The sequence below is a fragment of the Rhodamnia argentea genome, chromosome 7, assembly GCF_020921035.1.
Source record: "Rhodamnia argentea isolate NSW1041297 chromosome 7, ASM2092103v1, whole genome shotgun sequence".
Classification (NCBI taxonomy): domain Eukaryota; kingdom Viridiplantae; phylum Streptophyta; class Magnoliopsida; order Myrtales; family Myrtaceae; genus Rhodamnia; species Rhodamnia argentea.
The window spans coordinates 22,005,208-22,017,868 of record NC_063156.1 but is presented as its reverse complement, the minus strand read 5'-3'; the positions used below and the strand labels follow the sequence as shown (position 1 = coordinate 22,017,868).

General features: G+C 36.9%; 1 protein-coding gene across 1 annotated transcript; it reads right to left on the bottom strand.

The window, feature by feature from the left end:
- Positions 1–3,153: 3,153 nt before the first annotated feature.
- Positions 3,154–6,044, bottom strand: LOC115734712 (serine carboxypeptidase-like 28). The gene is made up of 9 exons (XM_030665610.2): positions 5,617–6,044; positions 5,426–5,515; positions 5,239–5,331; positions 5,077–5,162; positions 4,700–4,933; positions 4,500–4,600; positions 4,298–4,399; positions 3,405–3,510; positions 3,154–3,303 (listed from the first exon to the last, which is right to left on the bottom strand). The coding sequence occupies exons 1-9, from the start codon at positions 5,957–5,959 to the stop codon at positions 3,154–3,156; spliced, it is 1,305 nt and encodes a 434-aa protein (XP_030521470.1). The 5' UTR covers positions 5,960–6,044.
- Positions 6,045–12,661: the final 6,617 nt, after the last annotated feature.

Sequence of the window (12,661 nt, the reverse complement as noted above, 5' to 3'; positions counted from 1 at the left end):
TGTTTGAAGGTATTTAATTAAAACCCCAAATTGCAATTGGTGTGGGCTAAGGAGAGTCCATGCTAGACAACGGAACTATCTTTTTAGTGAGTAACCATTCGTAGCTGCCTAGTAATGCAATTAACCAGAGAGAGGAGGTTGAGGAGAGAAAATGGCTAGGGTTTCTCATAGTAAGGAAGTAAGGAGTGCCACTCAGGCCTCCATTTAACAAAGTGTAGTTGTTATTTTCTCTTCTTTCCTCCAAAATAATAATCTTATTAGAAAATACAGTCATAAATAGAATGAATGCATGAAATATTCTGAAAAAAATTAAATTCAAATAGTGAAAATTGGATGCACGTGATATTTAATGAGGCTTAACCAATGGCATGAGGGGCGTTAACATTCAATTGCTAGAATATTGTTCGGTGCGGATTGAAAACTGATGTTATGTTGGACAGTTGAAAGACAATCTAATAACTCCTCAATAAATACACAAGTTAAACTTTCGTCGCTCTACTCGTATAGAAATGGTTGTTTCGGATAAAATGATAGAGAATCACTTTTCGGTCAAGATCGTATCGGTGGGTGAGCCACAATTGCAATGGATCAATGACTACTCTCTTTTCTTATCCTCAGGGCTCTTAATTCTTTCCCTCGTCGAAGCAACTTTTTCGAATTTAGGCTCGTTTGTTTTGCGAAAACGAAAGTGATTTGGAAATATTTTGTAATTAATGATCGCTTATGCACTTACAAAAATGGATGAACGTAGAATATCCTCATCGTTTTCGCAAATTTTTAGACACAATTTGTTGTTAGTAATGAAATTACTTTTCATTGATTAATTATTTCAAGTGATATATGTAATCATTTTTAGAAAAATATTTTTCAAATTGCTTATTTTTCGCGAAACAAATGGAGCCTTAATTAACGAAAAATTTGAAAATCTCGAGTTGCGATTGCAGGTACCCCACTAGAGAAATATGGCCATGAAGCAAGTGGTCATGCGAATGCTTGTGGCCATCATGCTGTTCGAGTTCGCAATGGCGATAACCCCAGATTCAAGTCCTCTCAAGCGCGAGCTCAGGGCGTTTGCTGATAAACTAAAACGTGATTGCCTAGATTTATGTCATGACATACGCAAGTGCGGTGACAAAAACAAGCGAAGTAGAAATTATGGGAAGATGTGTTACAACACTTGTGATGCCTTTTGCGCTCTATATTGGTACAATCCGGAATCGTGGTTGATACTTTTGTAGACATTCTTGATTAAAGAAACCTGCGGCTCATAACTTTGAAATTATTGTACCTCAGTTCCACCTGTTACACATGCAATATATACAGTCCACTTATATACTTTTTCATTGTGGAAACTTTCTTTTGTTTGTTCTTCTGTTGTTAATCGAACCAAATAACAATATCGTTTTGTATCGAGTGCATGCACGTACCCAATTTCATATACCAATAAGGGGGAACAAACTCCATGTTTGAGTTATCGATCAAGGTTTGGCTTCCATCTTATGGCTACGTTTGGTTTGGCTTTGGAAATGAGATTCGAGAAAATGCAAATGTCTTTAGCCAAAGTGGCTTTGGAGAAATGCTAATGGCATTTGATAAAAAATACTTTAAATGCAACTTTGGGATAAGTAGTATTTAGCCAAAAAAAAACAAAAAATAAATACAATGCTGGTCCCTACCTGCCTCCCCTCGCCGACCTCGCTCAAGAAAGAAGATGAATAGTAGATCTAGGGTTTCACTTTCTAAGAGGGGTAAAATTAAATTTTTAGTAAGATTTTGAGGGCAAAATAGGCAACTAGTTATTTTTTCTTAATGGGGTCTTCAACATTTCGAAAATGTTGAAAACATTGGACTTTCAGCCTCCCCAAAGTTGACATTTAGTCCAATGCCATTGAAAAGACTTGCCAAACATCCCAGCATTTTTCCAAAGAGGCCCAAAGCCCCTTGAAATAGTTGAACCAAATGCACTCATTAAGTGATCCACGAATTTAGGGCTGTATGTCCTATACACGTGGGCTCTCTCATCATAAATAATAATAATTAAGGGTGATCGGTTTCCGGTCTCCAATTTTTGAATCGGGGATCGGACCGACCGGTCCGGTCCAGTTTTCGGATGGTCCAATGAAACCGGTAAACTAATCCAATGTCTCATAATATCCACATACAAAGCAACAAAAAGCGACTCGCAGACTTGCTATTTTCTATCTCTTCGGTCGGCATTTTCCTCTACCTTGCTGTGCTTTCTCCTCCTTCAGAGAGAGAGAGAGAGAGAGAGAGAGAGAGAGAGAGAGAGAGAGAGAGAGAGAGAGAGAGAGGCGGAGGAAGGAGGTGTCAACCATCAAGCAAAACAGTTCGACCCATCATCAGCTTGCGACCAATTTCTTGAATATCTCACCACTGCCGCTTCTCTGGAATTTGACAAGTTTTATAATTCGATTACATCTTATGAAGATTTATAACTCAATTGAACTTTTGCGACATTTTCTAGGATATATGGTACACGTATACCCGAGTATAATCTATCCATGGTGCAACGTCACATAAGGTGCAAAGACACTTGGTCTATTGAATTCACCTATAAAACTCGTGATCTCTTTTTGACAAATACTATTGAACTGGGATTTCTTGTTTAATATGTCTATGGCTTCAAAAATTTTACAGTTGACTATCATCAAGATCTATCGCGAAAAAACAACGGATCCAAAGAATTGAACAATGCATTTGTTATATTCAATTTATTTACACAAATGTGTTGTTATGCAAGATACATGCCCATCAGATCTTTTGAGCTCATCTACACAACACATTAATCCACTATGAATTTAGACAAATCACATGGCCGTCTTTTACTGTTTCAAATGTGGGCTATATCCATCTAGTTAGTCCACATCAATCAAAAGACAAGTTGAAACGAATTTTTTCTAAAATCCAGCCAAAGCAAAATACTTTCCTAATTAAATTGCATGTTCTTGAGGTACCATTCAAGATATGACACCAATAAACGAAGAAAACATCCATCATATTTGAATAGTGAACATGCTTCCAGAATTGCGTAACTAGAAACAACACGAGGTACCACTTTATATCACATGGTATTCGACGGTAGCTATATTAGATCAACGTTAACGAAAATCCCACGATGCTACAGATTTCGTATCACATTGTATACTTAGGCAACGGCTTGTGAGCTAAAAAGTGTTCGAACATGTCGAGTGCTTGAGCTGGCGCGTACATAGGGACTTCGTGACCACAGCCTCTGATTGTTGCGAAGGTCATCTCTTCGTATATCTCGGACCAGCCACTAATCTAACATCATATCAATCCACATCGAGATCGTTAGCAAAGGAAATAGTTAATCTAGCTGATTTATTTAATAAGTGAGAACATTAAAGCAGTGAATAAATTACCTTGTTATTATGGCCCCAAGGATACCATTTTGCAATCCTCTTGAGATGCAGCTTGGATATAGCGATCCGAGTGGCTATGAAGGGAATTGTTGAATCTGCATCTCCACTGATTAAAAAAGAAACAGAGAAAAAGATATTCAAGTCGAATAAATAACTGCTTTAACTGCAAAAACATTGTGTAGCAAAACATGATTTTCAATTTTTTTTTTTTTTTACTCCCTTCTAGGCTTCCAGATAATTCGCTGTCTTAAATAGAAACAAAGCCATAAAGCACAACTTCCCTGGAGGCTCCAGCTGCTTCATAAGTGACTGAGAAGAGAAGGAAACGACTCGGCCATAAAAATGAAAAGAAAAAGTTGATGGCCAGGATCGCATTGAAGCATGGGGCTTCATGGGTTATTGCCCCAGCCACATTTGTTTTCGTGTACAACCAACATATTTGCTTTTTCTCCTCGAGAAAAAAGTGGGCTATTTCACCCTAGCATATGTGGCAATTCCGCCAAGATCTCTTCATTAGTTGGGGAGAAGAATCCCCTGAATCGAATTTTTTGAGGAACATATCGAGAGAGAATTGGATTTGGTTAGATGATGTGTGGTTGCTAACCAATTCGGTCTTTTAGCAAGGTACAAAATACATTGTCAAATATTCAATATGATTTTACAAGATCTAGTTTCGTTCGAGTAACGGATTCTAGCCAATTGAAAGGATCTTCTGATGAGATCATTTCGATTTCATTAGTATAATAAGGATTCAGGATATCACACATCAAAAAAAATTTATTGAATAGACACTCAAACATTACTAAATTTCTCACAACTCGATTTTCGTCGTACGTTTTAGCACAATGTCGAATCCACTTCCCCTTGATTTAATAATCCCATCAGTTACTTACCTGTAAATCCAAATTTGCAAGCCCGACTGAATGAGTAGCTTCAGAGTGGGCAACATCGACTGGTCTTTAGCAGGAAGGCTGTAATTGTTTTGTATAGGTTTACTGCAAGGCAGAAGAAATAGTTCGATAATCTTGAGTGGCTACTCAAAGTTAAAACTGATCGAAAATGAAAAGGACATAATGGACGATAAACGGAATGAACCTGCAAAGTGTCCATGCGGTGGGGATTGCATGGAAGGCTTGCTGCACATCCTTCCTGTTCATGTACTTGGAGGTAATCCGTTCGAGACAATACTTAGAGACCTGTTGAGGATAAATCATAGTCTTAGAAAACTCGACATAGTACGGTGAATATTAATCATTTGTTAGGTTTTCACACACGAGGAAATAGTGAAAAATTACCTCCTCAGGTTCACAGTACGTTAGAAGTACATCAAATGGATTCACATTTCCAGCTTCCTCTTGCAAATATGCGTGGAAGTAGGGCTCACATGCCTCCGCTCTATATGTCTTTGGAGAGCTGCACAGTGTACTCGACATCCCTCGGTAAGTGTCGTCCGAGATGAGACCGTGGCTCCACCAGTATAGAGCTCTGCCTTTCAGTTCGGACTCCCGGTCCAAGTTAGGGTTACCTATCTGAAGGACATTTTCAAGAAGCATAGTTAGTGGGGCTACTGGTCACTAAACATGCACCTTCGGAAAAATTACATAAAGACAATTGTTTTGAGTTCTAATCCGCTCCTCTTTTTCATTTCTTGAATATATCTTTAATCTCTTACCAAAATGCCTTGGAGATTCATCACCGGGTTCATTTTCCTGGAGTTCTTCTTTAGAATGATCTCCGCTAATGATGGGATATAATGACCTGAGATTGAAGATCAAAACATGAGTATAACAACTCAATCTGGGGTTTGGAAAGAAGACGATTGAATGATTCTTACCAGCATAGCTTTGTCCGGCGATGTAGAAGGCTCGGCCTTTATACCTTGGGAATCTCTTGAACCATCTTTTCAGGAATGTATAAGCTTCAAGGGCTAGAATTTCATTCATAGTAGACGAGGAAAAACTTTAGCTTCTTATATTTTGGTGAAAAAAAGACTCGTAAAACAAGAAAATCTCAGTCCACACCAGAGGAGTGGTCTCCGTATCGAGTGAAGTTGACAGTTGAAAAAGAAAAACCAACTCCGGCAGGTGAGTCCAAGAACAAGAAGTTTGCTTCTGCACGAAAAAACCAGAAATTTGAATGAAAACAAAAATGCTACATGCATTTTGAATGTGGAAGTTTATGTTAATATTTGTGAACTAGATTGATTGAATACCTCGGTTCCATGAATAGGGGTTGGTGACCAGAGTTTCTCCGTTGGGCGAGACTCGGAACGGACCAAGCTCCTGCAACGCACCATAGCCTACGGAGGAGCACCCAGGTCCTCCATTAAGCCACAGCACGAGTGGCTTATTCTCGTGGTGGTCAGCAGCTTCTACTAGCCAGTAGAAGAGGGAGGCCTCCCAGTTGACGGAGACGTAGCCAGAGAACTGGGCCACGTGCAACTCCTGCTGGCCTGGTAATTCGGTGATCCGGTCATTCGCAGCCTCCTCATCAATTGCTATCACCGTGGCTGAAAGCGCGAGGACGAGTACCGAGAGGAAAAAAAGACGATGCATGGCTAGAGAGGAACCCCGGAGAGAGGGATTGAGGGAGATGAGAGTTGAAGAGACACGAAGGGACCGAGAGATGAGAGCGGTGGAAGGGATGAAAGGAAAGAACGACTGAACTGGGAGGCTTAGAGCGGTTTTGGACTGGAAAGATGGTGTGGGCAGGTCTTTTAGTGCACCATCTATTTTATAAGCGTCATTGCTTCTCTATGATGCAAATGGGTTTACATTTCACTAATTGATTCCATGGTCAAAAATTGTCAAAAAAGGCCTAAATTTATTGGCTTTTTGTTAATTCAGTCCTAAACCTTTTAAGTTTGCTAATTGAGTCATAAACATTTTCACTTTTTTCCAATTCAGTCTTATTAGCTGAAAATCGCTAACGTGAATGATGGCTGTCCTACGTGACATGACATGGTGCGACACGGATAATTTTTTATTATATCTTAATACATTTTTTGAATTCATTGTTTAATATTTTTATTTGTTTGGTTTTCTTCTTTAGAGGCCGACACCTCGCCGACCACAAGTGAGGGTCGTGGCCCTCGCCGGTCGTCCATATCCGACCGAGGCAAGCCTCGACAGCGATAGGCCGGGCGTTGTGGCCCTTGCTGGCTGTTGAAGAAGAAAACTAGAAGAAAAATAAGAAAAACAAAATAAAAACTAAAAAAATCAACAAAATTAGAAAAAATGAAAATAATTATTAAAAATTATTCATATCGGTGCCGATTGTGCCACGTAGGAAGGCCGACATCCACATTAGCGATTTGCAGCCAAAGAACTGAATTGACAAAAAGTAAAAAGGTTTAGGACTTGTTGACACCAAAAAATGACCAACTTTTGGTTGTTATCGGCAATTATCGGACTTAAACGATAACAATAATGAACAGAGTTACCGACAACTTGAAGGGAATTGGTAACTCGCCAATGAAGTCCTCGACAACGCAGCGTGAAGTTATCGATGAGAGTCTTGAAATTTCTCGTAAAGTTATCGGTATCGACAATGAGCGACCGGCACAAAGATAACCATTGGTCGGTTATGTTTTATTAGTTCGTAAAGTAACTCCGGTAACCACCGAAAGGGAGTTGTTTGAAGATACTCGTTGATTGCTTATGTCTTATCTGTTTGTATAGTAACTTCTGGTAACCACCGAAATGGAATTGTTTGTTCTTTATAATTTGATAACCGCTATGTATAACCACCGTTTGTAAGGATTATAGATAAACCAAATGTAATCTTTGTGAATGGCAGAACTCAATGTTCTTTACATTTATCTTTACTTTCCGCAACTTTACATTCCCGTATCTTTTAATTCTCGTACTTTAGTCATAGTTTTGGATACTTCATCATCGATTAAATTCAGACGTTGTATCTATCTATCAATCAATCAATCAATCTATCTATCTATCTATCATCTCACTTTTTTGTTGATTAAATTCCAGCAAAGTTTGGACCAAAAAAAAAAAAAAAATTCCAGCAAAGTGTTTTGTACTTCATTGTCGACTAATTTAGACAAAGCACATCCATTCCTTGTGATCCATTGAGCTTCCTATCTGCAATTGCCACAAAACCCATCTCTTCTTAATGAAAAATTGAAAAATAATGTTCGATAAAAGATATTTTGTTGACAACCATTTTTTATGAAATAAGATTGAATTAGTAAAAGTGCAACAGGTTTATGACTTCTTTGATAATTTTTTCGATTCCATGAGGTTGGGGTTTGATTTTGGTGGATTGGCGTTGTAAAACTAGATTGGTGCAGTAGATAGAGGCAACCAACCATAGGGACTCACTACTTCAGGGCATTAAAATTCTGATTTGTTGAATAGGGGGTCCATCTTTTTCCTAGGCTACGAGGCATTAAACAACGTTGGAATTGATTAGGTGCAAAAACGACGTCCTTTAATTAATAGGATGATTGCACGTCAAAACCTAGGAATGGGTTAGGTCTATAGATCTTGCTAAAGCTGTGGGTGATTTGGAACGTGGTTAATGAACGCTGGTTGTGTACAAGCATAGATAAGGAGGATTTATGGAAGTCCCTCTCTAATCGAACGGTGGATGACGAGTTTGTCCAAGTTCTTGTCCTCTTGTCAATTGCTTCTTTCTATATTTGCATATTAACGCGTCGAATTAAACCCTCGCTTTCTCTCCCTCCCCCTTGTTACTTTACTAGTCTCCTCGGAAAGTAGAAGCTGCGGTGAGAGAGTTTTCGAGAAGAAATTCAATGCTTGAAAGCAACCATTAACAAACCATAAGTTTAAGTTAATGAAACTAGAGCTACCACAAAATTGGAGGATAATGACACAAATAGTCTTTGAATTTTGGCTCAATATTCATTGTGATCCCTAATGTGGTCCGTGAACTTTAAACTGATGTTCATTATGGTCTACGAACTTTTAATTTGTTCAATGCGATCCTTAGATCTTTCGTATATGTTCAATATAGTCTCGACCTATATAAAAATGTCTTGGGTAATCATTCCACTAATTTAAAATGAGGGACAACAATGAATATTTTCATATGGTCCAGGGACTAAATTAAACATATACTAGAAGTTAAGGGTTTACATTGAACAAGTCAAACGTTAAAGGATCGCATTAAACAAATTAAAAGCTCAAAGACCATATAAAATATTGGGCCAATAGTTCAAAGACTATGTGTCGTTTTCCCTAAAATTGGGCTATTTAATGCACATGCTGATGGCAGCATTGATCACCAAAACAGAAGAAGAGGATGGTTGGTCATGTGCCGCTTATACATCTATAGTTATATCAAAATGGCATTTTGTTTTTGGTCAGATGTCAAAATGACATTTAATGAGGCAAAGAATGAGCAGGTTAGCTAAATAGTGATTCCATATCATGAAGGGACCAAATTGAAAATTAGAATGAATTACGTAAACCGATTCTGAAAAAACAGATCCTCGTTGATCTAATAATTTGCTCTATCTTATTCATTTCGACTAATGAAGAATACTTAGTAAAGAGATAGGCAACATTACTTAATGTTTGTTGTTTAGGTAATAAATAACCTCAATTGTGAATATTTAGTGTGCATGTTCGTGAATAATTATGCTAACAATATTCAAATAAATAAGACTTATTTTGCAATAAGTTGCTCCGTAAAGTAATAATCAACATTACTTATGCTTGTGCTTCAGTTGATGACAATATTGTCATGTAAATTTAAGTCACTTTTCTTATTCGGGCGATGCAGGAAACTTCAAGGATGCCTCCAAGAGTGAGATGAATTTGGTGAAATGAATAATTATTCCATGAGGCGGCTTAAATGGTCACCATATATTGTCTACTTATTTTGTAACCAAATCTTCTTTAAAGGATGCCTCTAGCTCTGTTTGTTTTGTGAAAATTGAATAATTTGGAAAAAAAAATTCAAAAAAGATCGCTTGTATTGCTTAAAATATTAGCCAATGAAAAATGTTTTTAATACTAGACGACCGTTGGCATTCTAGCCTTCCTTATCCTTTCAGAGCCTATTTGAAAGAGAATACAGTACTTCTTGGTATTACTTATACAAATTAATAATGAGCCAGGAATCAGATTTGAACTAGTGACACGAGGATTTTCAGTCTTCTGCTCTATCACCTGAGCTATCGTTTTTAAGAAATATTTTTCAAATCATTTATTTTTCGTGGGACAAACAGAGCCTACGAGTGACATAGGTGCTAACTTGTGAGGAATTGAGCATTTTCCTTACAATGAGTGCTTTTTTGTGGTCACCACTTATTTTGCTTAGATATATACTTACTTCATTAAATACCATGACTTTTGTTCAATCAACAAATTAAAATAATTTCAGTGAGTTTTGATGTTACAAATGAACAATTATCTAAATGCCAAGACTTTTGTAATCCTATCTATTAAGCATTTCCTTGGAAGATATTATTGTTGATTATATATAAAATATCCCTAACGACCATTAGGAACTTTGTAACTGTTATTGAGTCCTTATATGTTAGGTTAATATATAATATAAACAAAGAATTCCACCCTTATTTTGTTCAGAGATATTCATGTGAAATAGAATACAATGGACTGAAAAATTTATTCTCATACAACGCCCTGGGTGTGCTAGTAGGTTCAATTAGAGAAATGGATAATTATTCCTTGGGGTGTCTTCAATGGTCACCAAACTATACATATTGTTTCAATGATGTAAAACAAATGGTGTCTAGCTAGCTAGAACTCATCATACTCATAGAGTATAAATTTCTAGCAAAAGATGACATAAACTAATCTACAAAAATTCATTGTGAATGCCTAAATAAAGTGTACTATCTATCTATCTATCTATCTATCTATCTATTTGTAGTGCAAATTGTAAAATAAGTCTTAAACCTATTGTATTTTTGCCAATTCAGTCTTAAACATTTTACTTTTACCAATTAAATCATAGCCTTTTCACGTTTTGTCAACTGAGTTTATCATGCTAATTTTGGCAAACAATCATTGACATGGACATCTTCTGTTGTACTTGACACGACCGGCGCTAGCATAGATAATTTTTTTAAAAAAAAATTAAATTTTTTATGAGTATTTCTTTTTTTTGCTCTTTTTCTTTTCATCTCTTTTCTTTGTCTTTTTTTTTTCTTAATGGGGCTAGCGAGGGTCACCGGACCCTCACCGGCCACAACAAGAGAAAATAATAAAGAAAAGAAAAGAGAAGAATAGAACAAAAAATAAAACAAATAGAATAGTGTTAAAAATTGTCTACGTCGGCGGTGGCCATGCCATGTAGGACGATCGATGTCCATGTCAGCGATTTCCTATTAAAATTGATCCGATGGACTCAAATGAGGAAACAAGAAATGTTTTAGGATTCAACTGGTGCAATTAAAAATGTTTATAATTGAATTGGCAAAGTTCCAATAGATTCAAGAGTTTTTGAACAATTTCCCTTTTAGGTGGAAAGTGGGTTTTGCCTCGCTTTTAAATTCCAATTTAGCTACGTCCAAAAAAAGGGAGTTCCCAATTTAGCATGTGCTAACATTTTTTGAGAATATGTCGTCCAGCCTCACGAATCTACAAGCCTTTCTCATTTCGGTGCTCGCCTTTTGAATCTTCAGTAGGAGCCTTTAGTCTTTTGAAATCGATTCTTTCTAGAAAAGAATTAATATTGCTTGAACTAGTTAATCCAAACAGTTCTCACGCTCCTTGCCGGCATATCCCTTCACATTAAAAACCGACGACTTTTGAATACATTAGTTCACAAGACGCCGAGTGTTCACGAAAATCTTCTTGAAACACCATAGAACAGGATAACCCAAGCTTAATGCTTTACCTTGCTTAATCGAAACGTTAAAAGATTAATCACGTACTACTGCTTTTGTGTGGTACGTCCCGTAAGAGGCTCTGATGCTGTTTCTAAGTTCATATTAAGCAGGAGCAGCAACAGCAGCAAAGATAACAAAGAGACTCTTCTGCTAACAAGCAATAGAAGTTGAATGTTTGCCGAAACATTAATTTGCAACCTATACCTAATAGCAGAGTTGGCACAGGCAATATAGCTACAAATTTTTTCCCAGCCATAGTTAGAAATGAGCTACTGCTACTAACTGAACCCCGCAACAAGCATTTTCGCTTTCGTTTCGCTGACATGTAACAAGCTTATTAAAAAGCATTTTTTTCCATTGACTAAAACTACAAAGAAATTCGACAAAAATAAATAAATACAAAGAAACCACACAAACAGGAATGGTAAATGAAGATGAATCTGAAGCAATGAATAGCTTGTAGTATGAAGAAACACGTTCGATTGAAAAAGATACTCATGGGTATCGAATATGCATTCAACTCGAGTGAAGAAGAGTATCAGAACGAAGCAAAGAAAAAAGGCTAAAGTACACTACAAGTGTCGAAACTTGTGTACAGCGGTCACTTTAGTGCCAAAATTTTTAAAAAGATCACTTAATTGCCTTTTTTATAAAAAAAAAAACGCTCACTTCAGTGCCAACTCTGACTTGAGTTGACATGGCTCGCCAGAAATTCGATGTGACCTAGTTTTTATTAATATTTGAGCTGACATGGCTGAAGTGAGCGTTTTTCAAAAAATTTGGTACTTAAGTGATCGTTTTGAAAGTTTTGATACTGAAGTAAGCATCGTACACAAGTTTTGGAACTTTTAGTATACTTAAGCCGAAGAAAAAAATACATAAAAATAAATATCTCTTATCAAATCGGGAGAAATGATCTCAACTTGAGTTGAGAAGATGGAACCCCTCCCTCGGCTCACAGTTATTTCTTTGTCGAGGGAGCTTGGATTGGAAGATAAAAGAAGAACCAGATGGAGGAGGTCGAGAAGGGAAAGTGATTAGTGTTTCGTACAGTGAGGATGTAAGGAGTGCTACTGAGGCCTCCATTTAACAATGTGGGATTAGTTATTTTCTCTTCTTTTCTCCAAATAATAAACTTATCAGAAAATATAGTCATAAATAGAATAAATGCAAAAATTACTAAAAGAAAAATGAGAAAGTTCAAATAGTAAAAAAAATAAAAATTGCATGCACATGATATTTAATGAGGCTTAACCAACATTCAATCGGATTGAAAACTGATATCACGTAGGATGGTTAAAAGAAAATATGATAACTCCTCAATAAACACAGACGTTAACTCCTATAAAAACTCATTGTTAGCAACTTTCTTGTAGTAAATCAATCAAAAACTGTGATTTCAAAAACATTTAGG

Excerpts from the sequence above, each read along its gene's own strand:
- LOC115734712 (XM_030665610.2), bottom strand. The coding sequence starts at position 5,959 with ATGCATCGTCTTTTTTTCCTCTCGGTACTCGTCCTCGCGCTTTCAGCC. Across the intron at positions 5,163-5,238 it reads CGCCGGACAAAGCTATGCTG|GTCATTATATCCCATCATTA; the intron begins GTAAGAATCATT and ends CTTCAATCTCAG. Across the intron at positions 4,601-4,699 it reads CGTACTGTGAACCTGAGGAG|GTCTCTAAGTATTGTCTCGA; the intron begins GTAATTTTTCAC and ends TATCCTCAACAG.